A 16,770-nucleotide genomic window follows, 5' to 3' on the forward strand; every position below is an offset into this window, starting at 1 on the left:
GTGCATGTAAAAATAAACCCCTAAAATCAGATTTTTTATAAATGCCTGAAAATAGAAAAAAACATATAAATTCCTGAAAACAGAAATTAAGTATTGCTTTTAATGGTACTTTTGGAAAAATCCTATTCCATCAGGCAGGAAACTATACATTTTTCCAGGGTGAGAAGCTAAAATAAAATGCAACATGTGCAGCAGTTTCGTTGTTTGTTTTGCACACGTGCTGCATGTCATTATAAAAATGTCGGCTCTTTTGGCATTAATAAAGAGACTCAAGTGGTTGCTTTTGCTTGGATATAAAGAACACATTTCAGTGAGTGCCCCTGTTGCTCACCCACCAGACACATATGGTACAGAAAGTTCAGTAATTATTTTCTAAATCATGGGTTTTATAGCGGAAACAGTATTTATGTATTTATTTATCAATACAAAGTTAACTCAGCCATACATAAGGTAGACAAAGAGAACACAGTCTCCCTAAGGGTCCCTAAATAAAGAAAGTTCTTTTGACATATATCACTCCAGTGACAATTGCTTTTTAGATGTTTTAAAATTGCAGATTTGAAGTTCCTATGGTAATAGTATGGTCACAATATGGTTAACTGGAAAGGTGACAATGCTGCCTGTGGAAAATTGCCATAAACCCCTTGGATGACAAAGGAGCCTGTAATATATTGCTTTTAAATGATTTGTAGCCCTCTCTGGCAACCAATAAGTTAGCCCTATGCCTAACTGTACTAGCTCTAGCCCAAGCACTAAACCTAACCCTATTACTAACCCTAGCCTAAACCCTTTTCTAACCCTAGTACTAATCCTAGCCCAAAATCTTTTCTAATCCTAGTACTAACTCTACCCCAAACCCCTTTCTAGCCCTAGTACTTACCCTAGCCCAAACCTTTTTATAACCCTAGTACTAACTCTACCCCAAGCACTAAACCTTACTGTAGTATTAACCTATGAGCAAATCCTAAAGCTATCCTAATGCTGACCCTATCTCAAATCTTAAAGTTACCTCTAGCACTAACCTAACCCTTGCTCCAACCCAAGCCTTAGCCACAATCCTACCTTTAACCCTAACCTGAACAGTAACTCTAGTCATAACACTATCCCTAAATCCCTAAATCTAAGATAAACCCTTGCTGACATGCATTGTGTTGCACCCCTTTCCAACAGCTAAAAGGTTAACACAATAACTTTCTCTTTAACACTACAGCATGTGATTACTTGCTCTAGCTTATGTATATATAAATATTTTTCTCTGTTGTGCTGTAACCAGACTCGCTGCAAGAATTATGTGGAGGATAGAAAGAGAAGGAAGCGGCCTCACCGAGGGTTGTTTAGTCTCCATAGATGATTTACAGAACCACATAGACAACTTTGAAGAAGAAGAGAAGAATGGACTCATGGAAGATGTTCAGAATTTTCTTGATTTCTGGCCAAGTCAGAGTCAGCCGTTTGGCATGCAGTATATATCTCACATCTTAGGAGTGGTATGTCAACATATGATGGTGAAGCTTGATCCTAATGTCTGCAAGAGACAATTAAAGTAGTGTATAAAGAATGACATGAAATGCTGTATGCATTATATACATGCTTTGGAAAATACCACTAAAGTGTATTGGTTAGTGGATTATCAATGTTAAAGATGGAATAAAGACAATTTTTTCTTATTCAACAATTGCAATTTCTTAGTAGTGGAAATTACCAGACCAGTGTATATAATATGTGAACAAGGCTGAAAGTTTCCACTAGTCCTGGACTAGTAAGAAATTGTATCAGCCTAGTAAGTAATTAGGATTTCTCCTATATTTAACATTGAGTGGATTAGTTACTCTGGTTAAACATGAAAATTGTGACATATAGAACACAAACACACAACACAAACACACCATAACGCATTATGAGATCTTAAATTTAAAGGGACATGAAACCCAATTTTATGCTTTCTTGATTTAGATAGAGCATGTCATTTTAAACAACTTTCTAATTTACTTCTATTATTTAATTTGCTTCATTCTCTTGATATCCTTTGCTGAAAAGCATATATAGAGTGGCTCATTAGCTGTTGATTGGTGGCTGCACAAAACACATGTAAAACACGTTAAACTAAAGTATTCCGCACATATATACACTTTTCAATAAAAATATATCATATCATATTATAATCAATAAAAAAGTTGATAAAAATGTTATGGTATGTGACAAAGTGTTTGACTAGATAGGGCTATAATGTACAGTATATATATATATATATATATACTGTATATATATATATATATATATATATATATACACACATTGGAATGTAAAGTATTTGAAACTCACTTCAGGTTTAGCACAGTTGATGGAACGCAGTGTCATGAGCGATAACTGTTAGCTTTTTCTTTTTAAAGCACGCCCCATAGAAGTCTATGGTGAGAATAAAATAGCACGGTTACAGTATCCAAAGTCCTGAAGTTAGCACACATTGGACTTTAGCTGTTGCGCTAACTTTTTACTTTCAACTTGTATTATGTGTGCAAACCCGGCCGCGTTAAAGGGACTTTAAACACTTGTCATTAGGATTTTGTGTTTTTTTTTTATTCATAATGTTTTTTTAGTTTTTAAAATGCAAATACCTTTTTTTTTAATTATAGGTGTTCCAATTTGTGTTTTATATTACATTTACTTGCGTTTTCTGAGCGCTCCATGCCAAATCCGTTCAGACATGGCTGTGAGTGATGTGGACAAAACCGGAAGTCTGTGCTTATTGCTGTGAGCGCGCAGGAATGTAGACATCGCACTCACAGCATAACTAAAAAATTACTGCTGCTATAAAGTTTGCAGCTATTATCTTTATTTTTATTTTCCTCAAGAATATCTTTTAAACCGGCATCAGCTAGTGTTTGCTATATAGCTATAGCTAATACACTTGTAAAGCTAATCATTCTTTTTTACTCTGTTCATAATGTAAAATTCATTCTTGCGGTGTGAGGGAAAGAGGGATGGGTAGGGATCGCCCAACACAATGTTACAGCTCAGCGAGGCGGCTGCTTTTATTGTCCGTGTCTGCACGGATTCAGCACGGTGCACTCAGAAAGCGCAAGTAAATGTAAAAAAAAACACAAATTGGAACACCTATAATAAAAAAATAAAGGGATTTGCATTTTAAAAACTAAAAAAAGTTATGAATAAAAAAAACACAAAATCTTAATGACAAGTGTTTAAAGTCCCTGCTAACAATAATCACTGAGTTACTGAGAACGAGCTTCATAGATGCGGCAAATATTTTGCTTAGTATGCGCATGCGCGGTATTGAATACGGGAGAGCTCATCAAGTCAATAGGATATCGGAAGCAACGTGTGTTACAACATGGCGGATACCACCGTATTCAGTAGGCAGTGGTTTAGGGGTAACATTGACAATTAAAAATATTTGAGCAGAGCTTAGATAAAAACAAAAAAACAAATAACATTAAAATCTAAAAATAAATGGTAAAAATAAATGATAATTACATGGAAACAGAAGGTGTTTAGGGTCCCTTTAAAATATTACTGTGGAAATAGCGAAAAAATTATTTAGCGCGCCACTTGTCATTTGGCCCTATATGTGTTAAAAGTTTGCAGTCCAATTTGTTATTATTAGGTGTGGTTTCATTTCCTGTTGTGAGTTGTGTAATACTTCTGTATTGTTCCTTCCTCACTCAGCTCACTATTTTCCTTGAACCCTAGCAGAAGCTTAACGGATAACAAATTAATTTGTCTAGTAAACTTTAACGATTTAGAGCATGCAATTGTTTTACATTAGAATGTCCCTTTAAGCTTACCTGCCATCAGATAGAAATATGTGTAAATATGAGCAGACTTAGACTTGATGAGCTTTTTAGTTCTTATGATCCATCAAAATAATGTTTCCATGTTTAACAAACATGTCAAACACAAACAAACATACACTACATTGCAACCCAATGAAACATTATGGATAGTAAAACAACAGATTACATACTCGTCATACTGCAGTCCGCTTTACATGTCTTTGTTCATTTATCTAAAAAATATCATATGCAAATTAATTTATGTTTCTTCTCTTAACAGATTAAAGGGTCAGCAAAGTCAAAATTAAAATATATTATCAGGGATATTTGTGATACTGATGTAATACCACAAATCCCCTATAGGAGGCGCTAATAACTACGGGCAGAGTATAGTACTGGAATGGTAATACAATCAATATGCCCCTGGTAATACCATATATGTGAATAGAATTATAAATCTAAAAATTATAAAGAGCAATAATAATTAAAAAATAATAATAATAATAAAAAATATATATTAAAAAATGGTTAAAATATATATATATATACAGACGTATCAAATGGTCAAATGGAAAAGTTCAAATGAAGTCCAAATGAGTCCAGAAATAGATAGATAAGGCAGCTCTCGGTCTTCACCCAAACGATGGTGTATCTTCAAAAAATGGTTAACTGCAAGGAAAACAGAAACAGAGGCGCCACATGTGTAGATCAATCAAAACTGACAAAATCCAAGCAAGATGAGATACAGGATACTCACAAACGTGAAGGCACTCTCTTGTGCCTGTAGGGGCAGGCTGGTATTTTAACAGCAAACCAGCTGGCTGTACCAAGGGATCCCCGTCAGGATATCCTACAGTTGTGGTGGATCTCACAACAGCAACCCTTAACTGGGTTACTTCCAGCAAAAAGGAAAATGTGTCCAGAGGGGAGGAAGGCTAAACAGCCTTATGGTTACTGGCAAGGGAAATGCCACACGAACACCAGATTTGTTAAAAAAGTTTCAAGTATTTTATTTTTCAAAAGATAAAAAATACCATCAGTAACAAATTACAGCTGGGTGTGTTATATGGCAAGTCTCCTTGTATATGCAGAGATAATAGCGACGCGTTTCTCAGGGAAGACCCTGTTTCATCAGGCTTGTATCTGATACAAGCCTGATGAAACAGGGTCTTCCCTGAGAAACGCGTCGCCATTATCTCTGCATATACAAGGAGACTTGCCATATAACACACCCAGCTGTAATTTGTTACTGATGGTATTTTTTATCTTTTGAAAAATAAAATACTTGAAACTTTTTTAACAAATCTGGTGTTCGTGTGGCATTTCCCTTGCCAGTAACCATAAGGCTGTTTAGCCTTCCTCCCCTCTGGACACATTTTCCTTTTTGCTGGAAGTAACCTAGTTAAGGGTTGCTGTTGTGAGATCCACCACAACTGTAGGATATCCTGACGGGGATCCCTTGGTACAGCCAGCTGGTTTGCTGTTAAAATACCAGCCTGCCCCTACAGGCACAAGAGAGTGCCTTCACGTTTGTGAGTATCCTGTATCTCATCTTGCTTGGATTTTGTCAGTTTTGATTGATCTACACATGTGGCGCCTCTGTTTCTGTTTTCCTTGCAGTTAACCATTTTTTAAAGTCAAAATTAAACTTCCTGATTCATATAGAGTGCGCCATTTTAAACAACTTTTCAATTGACTTCTATGATCTATTTTGCTTTGTTCTCTTGTTGTCATTTTTTACGCTGCATACCTAAGAAGGTGCAGGAGCGGCAATGCAGTACTGGAAACTAGCTGCTGATTGGTTGCTGTACATATATGCCTCTTGTCATTGGCTCACCCAATGTGGTCAGCTAGCTCCAAGTAGGATTACTGTTCCTTCAAAAAAGGATGCCAAGTAAATGAATCAAATTTGACAACAGAAGTAAATTGGAATGTTATTTAAAATTATATGCTCTATCTTAGTCATGTCCCTTTTATATCTCCATATCCAATGTTTTTTTTGTTTTGTTTTCCTCCTTTAAAGATTTTTTTTCATTAACAGATAAGTTGCAATGGTTTTACCTTGAGTGACCAGAGAGGTCTGCGAGCTGTTGGTGTTGGAATTTTCCCAAACCTTTGTCTTGTAAATCATGACTGCTGGCCCAACTGTACTGTGATATTCAACAATGGCAAGTAAGTGTTTTATTGTGTGACATTATGTGCCAATTACACCAAAAGAACATATTTAATCTTCAGTATGACTCATTAATATGACTTGATTGGTGTTTTATAAGCCATTCACTGGACATAATATAAAATTATATATATATATAGCAACATTCCATTTTCAAAGATACAAATATTTATTTTCATATAATAGCATTCAAATGCTCAGGAAGTTTCTATATACTAGTTTATTAAAGTATAGGGATGTGTTATGAGCTATTGAAATGACAATAGGTTTTAAATATAAATATATATATATATGTATACATATATATATATATATATATATATATACTATATATATATATATATATATTTATATTTAGGGGTTTTTGTGAGGGTACTCACCGGAACTAAGTATCGCCACCTCTGCTATCTCATAACAGGTAATATCTGTAATCATCATGTAAATAGTTTCACAAGAGGGGGCTGCAAAATATATCAACTTTGTGACTTTGCTTTTCTCAAAGTTACTGAGCAAAATATATCAATCAATAATCAATGAGTACTGGCACTTTTTTTTTTTTGTTACTCTTTCCCCCTCAATAAATATTTTTCAAATGAGCAAATCCAGTCAGTATGTATCCTGCTATTTTTATCCCACTTGATCACCCTGGTTGATGAATATAAGTTAGATGTGAGTGTCGATCCCAAGTGAAGTTATTCATCACATATATATATATATATATATATATATATATATATATATATATATATATATATATATATATATATATATATATATATATATATATATATTGTATATATTTAAATAAAGTAGCTGGTGAACTACTAGGCATTTTATTTACAACTATATAATTATAAAAATTATTGTTAAAGTCAATAGTGAACATATCACTAATTGCACACAATTTAAAGGGTTAGTAAAGTTTACTTATATTATTAATTTGTGTAGTTCTTAAGGTATTCTTTTGTTAAAGAGTAATCCTAAATGAGCTCAGGAGCGTGCATGTGACTTTAGCCATCTGGCAGCAGTATTTGTAACATTGCTTATAGTAATGTCATACATAGATACAAGCACCGCTGCCATAGACTGCTATAGACACATGCAAGTCCCTAAACTCCTATCAGCCTACCTAAGTTTACTCTAAACAAAGGATATCAAGAGAACAAAACATTTTATAATAGAAGTAAATTGGAAAGTTGTTTAAAACTGCATAGTCTATCTGAATCAATAAAGTTTAATTTTGACTTTACTGCCCCTTTTAAATCCAAGAATGGGCTCATACACTTATATTTCTTCCTATGACCTGGGCAGCACTTTCAGAATAAATTGGGTGCATCTCCTGACATAGGCAGCTACCACAAAGCATACAGGTTGCAAAATCCACTAGGTGATAATTCCAAATACAAATAGTGCAAACATCTTAGGGGGCACTCTTTCATGTGCCAGCGAATACTAATTATGTTTATTATACCTGTTGTTGGATAGATGATAAGCTCAAAGAAACAGCTAACAACCATCATGTATCATAGCATGTGTAGGCTGAAAGGATACAGCAGCACGTGAGAGCCAGCAGGACATTGCCGCATGTGTTGGTTAGCAAGACACAGCTGCAATAAAGGGCCAGCAAGTCATATTAACTAATAATGGTCAGCAAAATATAGCAGCAAGAAAGGGCCAGTAGGAAACTGCAGCAAGTAAGGGCTTGCGGAATACGGCAAATAGTAAAGAACAACAGAGCACAGCAGCAAGTAAGGGCCAGCAGGACACATTAAATATTAATGGACTGTAAAATACAACAGCAAAAAGAGCCAGTAAGAAAAAAGCAGCAAGTAAGGGTTCGCAGAATATGGCAAATAGTAAAGAACAGCAGAGCACAGCAGCAAGTAAGGGATTGCGGAACACGGCCACTAGTAAAGAACAGACAAATACAGTGGCAAGAAAGGGCCAGCAGGCACAGCAACTAGTAAAGAACAACAGAACACAGCAGCAAGAAAGGGCCAGCAGGACACAGCAACTAGTGAAGAACAGCAGAACACAGCAGTAAGAAAGGGTCAGCAGGACCCAGCAACTAGTAAAGAACAGAACACAGCAGCAAGAAAGGGCCAGCAGGACACAGCAACTAGTAAAGAACAGCAGAACACAGCAGCAAGAAAGGGCCAGCAGGACACAGCAACTAGTAAAGAACAGAACACAGCAGCAAGAAAGGGCCAGCAGGACACAGCAACTAGTAAAGAACAACAGAACACAGCAGCAAGAAAGGGCCAGCAGGACACAGCAACTAGTAAAGAACAGCAGAACACAGCAGCAAGAAAGGGCCAGCAGGACACAGTAACTAGTAAAGAACAACAGAACACAGCAGCAAGAAAGGGCCAGCAGGACACAGCAACTAGTAAAGAACAACAGAACACAGCAGCAAGAAAGGGCCAGCAGGACACAGCAACTAGTAAAGAACAACAGAACACAGCAGTAAGAAAGGGCCAGCAGGACACAGCAACTAGTAAAGAACAGCAGAACACAGCAGCAAGAAAGGGCCAGCAGGACACAGCAACTAGTAAAGAACAACAGAACACAGCAGCAAGAAATCAAAATGATTTACAACATGTGTATACCTGCATTGTTCTAGCTTTGAAAAACATTGCATAGGTTATTAAAAAAGGACAGATTGTAAAATATTTAAAACATGTTTTCACATATTCTAAGCAAATACAAAACTGATACGTATAAGACAATAGTTTTTCTTTATATTTATGTTTAAATGGACATGAAACTCAGTGTTTTTTCATCATGACGTCCATTATCAAATTAACATTGTTCTCTTGGTATCCTTTGTTGAAGCGCATATCTAAACATGCTCAGTCGCGTGAATTTATTTTAGAACTATTTGGCAGCATATTTGCAACAATGCTTTTAACAATGTTATATATTTTGCAAGCACTGTCATCTAGTGCTTAAAAGTTTCTAAAATTGTTAAAATTAAAAAAAAAAAACGCTATCCTTTAGTGCTCCAGACACCTTCAACAAAGAGTGTCAAGAGAATAAAGTATATCTGATTACAAAAGTAAATTGAAAATTCTTTTAAAATTGTACATTCTATCTGAATCATGAATAAAATATTTTGAGTGTCCCTTTAAATTACGTATAGTAATATTTTTTTTTTAGGTCTTACACGATTTGCTGTCAATAAAATGTCTATTATAACCCTGGCAAATGAGTCTGTTCATTTTGGCCTGAACAGGCCCTGGGAGCTGTTAGATATATTTATCCTGAGATACCTATTAGTGTGTTTGTTCAGAGGCAGTGATAAAGTAGCTTTACAAGCAGGTTCATTTGAGCACTTATCCCTTGACATTTATATGACATTTCATGCTGCGCATATGTCCTCTGTCCTACTCATCCCGCTAAATGAACAGCTGACAGCAGATCGTAGCTGAGCCCTCAAGATTCCTCAGCTGTTTAGTTCTGAGATTGTGGGATTCCCATTCACACATATTACAAAAAAAGAGCTGGTTTTGTGATCTGTCTTTCTATAGATCACAGGTGGGATTATCATTGTTATATTAGCAAGGCAGGTGACGTCACATGCAGAGGTTCTACAGACAAGTTAGATCAAATGTATTAAAAATTCACATTGAAGAATATGTTCTATTTATCCTTAAATAGACACACACATATATATATATATATATATATATATATATATATATATATATATATATATACAGTATGTATATATACACAGTATATGAAAGTATTTTGGTACAATATATATCTATACCTATACAGTATATAGAGATGATTATATATAGGTATAGGTATATAAAGAAATATATAGGAATATCTTTTTAAAAATACTTACAACATATTCTTCTATGTGAAACATATTGGAATGTGAAATATTTGCAGTGCAAACACAGTTAAACACTTTATTAAATATGAATATTGCATAAAAAAATATTTTACATGTTTTCATCTACTTAACAGCAAAGGGCTCCGATGCAGTTATATATATATGTCTAAATATGTATACCCATGTATTTATGTGTTTATATGTGTATATATGTCTGTAAATACATATATACACATTTAAATATATATGTACACACACACACACACACATATATACATATATATATATATATATATATATTTATTTATACAGTATCCCACAAAAGTGAGTACACCCCTCACATTTTTGCAAATATTTTATTATATCTTTTCATGTGACAACACTGAAGTAATGACACTTTGCTACAAACACACAGCTATTAATGTCTAAACCGTTGGCAACAAAAACAATTTGTCCAAATTGGGCCCAAAGTGTCAATATTTTGTGTGTCCATCATTACTTTCCAGCACTTCCTTAAAGGGACACTGAACCCAAATTTTTTCTTTTGTAATTCAGAAAGAGCATGCAATTTTAAGCAACTTTCTAATTTACTCCTATTTTAAATTTTTCTTCGTTCTCTTGCTATCATTATTTGAAAAAGAAGGCATCTAAGCTTTTTTTGGTTTCAGTACTCTGGACAGCACTTTTTTATTGGTGGATGAATTTATCCACCAATCAGCAAGGACAACCCAGGTTGTTCACCAAAAATGGGCCGGCATCTAAACTTACATTCTTGCATTTCAAATAAAGATACCAAGAGAATGAAGAAAATTTGATAATAGGAGTAAATTAGAAAGTTGCTTAAAATTTCATGCTCTATCTGAATCATGAAAGAAAATTTTTGGTTACAGTGTCCCTTTAACCCTCTTGGGCATGGAGTTCACCAGAGCTTCACAGGTTGCCACTGAAGTCCTCTTCCACTCCTCCATGACGACATCTCGTTTGAGGATGCCCCACAGATACTCATTAGGGTTTAGGTCTGGAGACATGCTTGGCCAGTCCATTACCTTTACCCTCAGCTTCTTTAGCAAGGCAGCAGTCGTCTTGCAGGTGTGTTTGGGGTCGTTATCATGTTGGAATACTGCCCTGTGGCCCAGTCTCCAAAGGGAGGGGATCATCCTCTGCTTCAGTATGTCACAGCACATGTTACCTCAATGAAGTGTAGCTCCTCAGTGCTGGCAGCGCTCATGCAGGCCCAGACCATGACACTCCCACCACCATGCTTGACTGTAGGCAAGACACACTTGTCTTTGTACTCCTCACCTGGTTGCCGCCACACACGCTTGACACCATCTGAACCGAATAAGTTTATCTTGGTCTCATCGGACCACAGGACATGGTTCCAGTAATCCATGTCCTTAGTCTGCTTGTCTTTAGCAAACTGTTTGCAGGCTTTCTTGTGTATTATCTTTAGAAGAGGCTTCCTTCTGGGACGACAGCCATGCAGACCAATTTGATGCAGTGTGCAGCGTATGGTCTGAGCACTGACAGGCTGACCCCCCACCCTTTCAACCTCTGCAGCAATGCTGGCAGCACTCATACGTCTATTTCCCAAAGACAACCTCTGGATATGACGCTGAGCACGTGCACTAAACTTCTTTGGTCAACCATGACGAGGCCTGTTCTGAGTGGAACCTGTCCTGTGAAACCGCTGTATGGTCTTGCCCACTGTGCTGCAGCTCAGTTTCAGGGTCTTGGCAATCTTCTTATAGCCTAGGCCATCTTTATGTAGAGCAACAATTCTTTTTTTCAGATCCTCAGAGAGTTCTTTGCCATGAGGTGCCATGTTGAACTTCCAGTGGCCAGTATGAGAGAGTGTGAGAGCGATAACACCAAATTTAACACACCTGCTCCCCTTTCACACCTGAGACCTTGTAACACTAACAAGTCACATGACACCGGGGAGGGAAAATGGCTAATTGGGCCCAATTTGGACATTTCCAAATTGTTATACAGGCTGTATACTCACTTCTTTACACTGTAGAAAAGTGTAATTTCTTCAGTGTTGTCACATGAAAAGATATAATAAAATATTTACAAAAATGTGAGAGATGTACTCACTTTTGTGGGATACTGTGTATATATATATATATATATATATATATATATATATATATATATATATATATATATATATATATATATAGTCAATCTCAAGAAACCTCACGCTCAGCAAACTGCGTCTCAAGGTGCCCAAAGCAGGCTATTCAAGCAGGGAATTTGTAACCAAACAGCTTTTAATACATAACAGATAGCCTGGTCCAAACGTTTCGGCTCCCACTGGAGCCTTTTTCAATGGATACCGTGCAGACATAACAGGACAATACAAATCACACTGCTTATATACCCTTAACAATACCAACGCTCTAAGTGATTACAGGTGATCACCATCAGACATCCGGTCTCCATGCGGCAGCCTTCCACACTGGCATCGGCGCAGGCGTGTGACGTCATTAGCCCATGACATAGGCTTGTAATAGCAACGTAACCGTTGCCTGGGAGACATTATCAACACACTGCATCAGCATAACAGTGGCGCGAGGAACAGATGCCTGAGTGTAATCAAGCAATCACAGTAATGATAACACCATCTAAACATATAAAGATTATATACAACACTTCTCAATGTACATCAAATAAATAACATATCGCTACCATCTATACACACAGGTATCAAAGTAGCGGTACTATACAGCCATATACATCTAATAATACACACATTAAGAAAGAAGGGAGACCAGGACCAGATAGCCAGTGCAAGACAGGATTTATTCATTCAAGTAGTAGACCTTATATGTGTGCAGCTCCTGCTATCTGACACGTTTTGCGCATGCACACATGCGCTTCATCTAATAATAGACAAGTGGCCCTCAGACAGATTGAGATATAGTAGATGATAGTAATATATACAAAATCCTAATGAACCTTTACAGAATACAAGATAAGTGAACAAAAGTAGTGCTACATTATAAGCACAGCACATTTCATATTTATAAAGATCCACATAAAAAGCCCCCTTTACCCCTGGGCCCAGACACAGATGCGTCAGGAGGGGGGGCGCAAAAAGAAAGAACAACACAAAGAAGAACAAACAATAATATTTAACCTCAGCTCCAGACCTCTTACAGGTGATGAGGTGAAGGTTTTGAATAAGGGCTTAACCTTTGTCCCTACTCCTAGATGTGATAGTTTTGATATAGAGGTTGACATGGGCAGGTTCCAGAGACAATTGAAACTAAAATATTTTTTTAAGGATCAAGGAGAATATGCTGTTAAGCCATTTAAGTCTCCTAGTACTTTTGAGCCAACCAATGTCCATACCTCTATTAAAACATTTCATTGCATGTGTGCCTCCACCTTGAATAACATACAACAACAAATACCCCTGTATAGAGATAATCTTAGTAAACCCGAAAGGGATGCCATTAAATCCCTAGCTACTGATGCAAACATTATCATTAGACCAGCGGATAAGGGTGGTGCCACGGTGGTTCTAGTTAACTCTAAATATAGACAAGAGACATACAGGCAATTATTAGATGTAGTCTCCTATTGTAAACTTACTTACAATCCGACTGTAAAATTCAAAAGGTTGATTGATGAGTTCTTGGAAATGGCCTTTATGGCCAATATCATAGATGAAGATGTATACGGTTTTCTGACAGTAGATTATCCGGTTTGTCCCATTTTATACTTATTGCCGAAGGTGCATAAGTCTCTAGAGAATCCCCCTGGCAGGCCCATTGTGTCTGCCAGGGGTTCTCTTCTTCAGACTTTAGCTGAATATGTGGACTTTTAACCTCAGCCGGTTGTACAGAATACTATCTCATACCTCAAGGATTCTTTTGAACTCATCGGTCTGCTAAAGAATATACATGATATACAGGAGAGTGACGTCCTGGTCACCATGGACGTCGTTAGCCTGTATACTGTCATCCCACATACACATGGGATTGAAATGCTGCGACTAATGCTCACCCACTAATGCTCACTCCACAGGGGCCTCCTGTGGAGTTTTTGTTACACTTGGTGGAATTCTGCCTGGAAAGAAACTTTTTTCGATTTGAAAATGATATTTTTCTGCAAACGATGGGCACGGCGATGGGGTCAAATATGGCCCCATCATATACCAATATCTATATGGCTATGTATGAAAGCATTAATGTTTTTTCCAGGCAGAATCCCATCAAGTTATACCGTCGCTATATAGACGATGTCTTTTTGATCTGTCATGACACTGTGGATAATCTCCACAAGTTGTTTAATAATTTGAACTCCCTGCAATCTACTATAAAATTTAAGATGGAATGTGATATGCAGACTATACACTTCTTAGATTTGGAAATCTACAAAACCAAGGTAGATGATGGCTATGCATTACACACTACTTTATTTCAAAAGAGTACTGATAAAAATTCGATTTTACATTACAGTAGTTATCATCCCAAATTCCAAAGGGATGGGGTCAGCTCTTCGCAGCTCCTGCGGGTCATGCATAATAACACGGATAACCATCGCAAGACAAGTCAACTAACGGAAATGGCGTCACGTTTCATTAAAAGGGGATATCCCGTGAATTTGATCACTGAAAAATGTAAAATAGCACAGGAATGGACACAGGATAATCTCACCATACGGAGACATACTAATAAAGTTGACAAACGACTGAACTTTATAACAACTTATACACCTGGTACACGGGCTCTAGCCTCTACAATTAAGAAAAATTGGAGGGTGATTTCTGAAGATGACAGTTTACCCTTCTACCAGTCTCCACCACCGAGGTTGGTGTATAGAAGGGCAAGCAACGACAGGCACTGGATAAGGGTCGATCGGATCAGCCTGTGGCTAGACATTTTTTACAAGCAGGTCATTCAATTTCTATGTTGAGAGCAATACTAATTGATCATGTCCCATGTACCAAGAGAGGATGTGACAGAGGACTGGCTCTATTGCGAGAGTCAAGGTGGATTTTTACACTTGACAGAGTACACCCCAAGGGGCTGAATACGAATATAGATTTCGCTTGTTGCTACCGCAAATTATGTCCATGATGGTTTCAATCCGTGTTGTTTCTACCTTTGATAGCGTTGAACCCCATAGAAGGGGTGGAAGTAGGGAATTACAGTTAAAGAGGAAAGAATCCTTTTGGATACATAAGTTAGACGCTTTAGTTCCCAAAGGGATCAACAGGGAAATAGATATGGCAGTTTTTTTGTAGGTAAAAATTTAAAAATTTAAAATTTAAATTTAAATAAAAATTCTATTTGGAATGTAAATAATATTCTATCTTCTGTGAATAAGTAATCTTCAGCATGAATAATATTATCATATGATGAAATGTACAGAATATAAATTTAGAAAAGAGGTGACAACTAACAGCAGTTTGTTTTTAACTATGTATTTAACATTTTTTAAGAATATAAATTTTTGACCACTAGGTGGTGGTATTCTGTGGTTGTTCAGATATACTCTTGTAATTAGGTGTGTTATAGGTGTGTTAAGGGTTAATATCATATGGTACTTAAGGAGCAGCTAACAGGTGTTCTGTATGAGCATGAGTAAGGGTTAACAGCCCGAAACGTCGCTTTATGCTGCTGTGTGCCAGTGCTTTGTATAAGCTGAAATGGATTAATAAAAGACAAGTTTGTTAAACTTTTTTCCTGATTTATTGGTGCTGTGGAAATTGGTTGTCTACAGTCTACAGAGAGGTGTTTGCAGTGTCCCTCTACCACGAGCATCAGGTGTGTGCTGTCTATCATTTGGGAATTACCTTTTTCCTGAGATACGATGCATTTAGGCTCTAAATACCAGGGTTATATATAGAATAAGATCATATATGTATGGATAGATTTATATAACCTAATTAAGCTTTCATGCCTCCTGGCACAATTCTTTATTAATATGAAATGTGCTGTGTTTATAATGTGGCACTACTTATGTTCACTTATCTTGTTCTCTGTAAAGGTTCATTAGGATTTTGTATATATTACTATCATCTACTATAGCTCAAGCTGTCTGAGAGCCACTTGTCTATTATTAGATGTATATGGCTGTATGGTACCCCTACTTTGATACCTGTGTGTATAGATGGTAGCGATATGTTATTTATTTGATGTACATTGAGAAATGTTGTATATAATCTTTATATGTTTAAATGGTGTTATCATTACTGTGATTGCTTGATTACACTCAGGCAACCGTTCCTCGCTGATACATGCTGATACATGCTGATACAGTGTGTTGATACTGTCTCCCAGGCAACGGTTACGTTGCTATTACAAGCCTATGTCGTGGGCTAATGACGTCACACGTTTGCGCCAACGCCAGTGTGGAAGGCTGCCGCATGGAGACCAGATGTCTGATGGTGATCACCTGTAATCACTTAGAGGGATGGTATTGTTAAGGGTATATAAGCAGTGTGATTTGTATTGTCCTGTTATGTCTGCACGGCTTCCATTGAAAAAGGCTCCAGTGGGAGCCGAAATGTTTAACTGTTTATGTATTAAAAGCTGTTTGGTTACAAATTCCCTGCTTGAATTGCCTGCTTTGGGAACCTTGAGACGCAGTTTGCTGAGCGTGAGGTTTCTTGAGATTGACTGTACACTTTATATAGCAGAGCACCAGGGTGTATTTGATGGTGTGTGCTGTTTCTCTTCGTGCTTCTTTATATATATATATCATAGTTGCCAACATTTCAAAAAATATTCCAGGGACACTTTGCAGCAGAGCAAGCAAGCGGGTTACAGGAGTATTGACGACCTACTGTTCAACTGCTCCGCCCACTCAGTTCTGCAATCAAAACACACCCATTTGAAAGTAATAGTATAATTTAGACTTATCCATAGTTTATTATACAGATTACAGCACCAAGCTCTTACACCTACCCAGTCTCTGGAACACATTCTGGGCATATGGTT

General features: G+C 36.9%; 1 protein-coding gene across 1 annotated transcript in view; it reads left to right on the forward strand.

Moving 5' to 3' along the window:
• LOC128643789 (histone-lysine N-methyltransferase SMYD1-like) overlaps nt 1-16,770 on the forward strand; it is a 63,820-nt gene that overhangs the window by 10,399 nt on the left and 36,651 nt on the right. Inside the window, exons 5-6 of the mRNA XM_053696602.1 lie at nt 1,274-1,487; nt 5,833-5,963. Of these exons, the coding sequence (XP_053552577.1) occupies nt 1,274-1,487; nt 5,833-5,963 (345 nt within the window). The remainder of the gene's footprint in view (nt 1-1,273; nt 1,488-5,832; nt 5,964-16,770) is intronic.

Source organism: Bombina bombina, unplaced genomic scaffold (assembly GCF_027579735.1).
Source record: "Bombina bombina isolate aBomBom1 unplaced genomic scaffold, aBomBom1.pri scaffold_459, whole genome shotgun sequence".
In the NCBI taxonomy this organism is placed as follows: domain Eukaryota; kingdom Metazoa; phylum Chordata; class Amphibia; order Anura; family Bombinatoridae; genus Bombina; species Bombina bombina.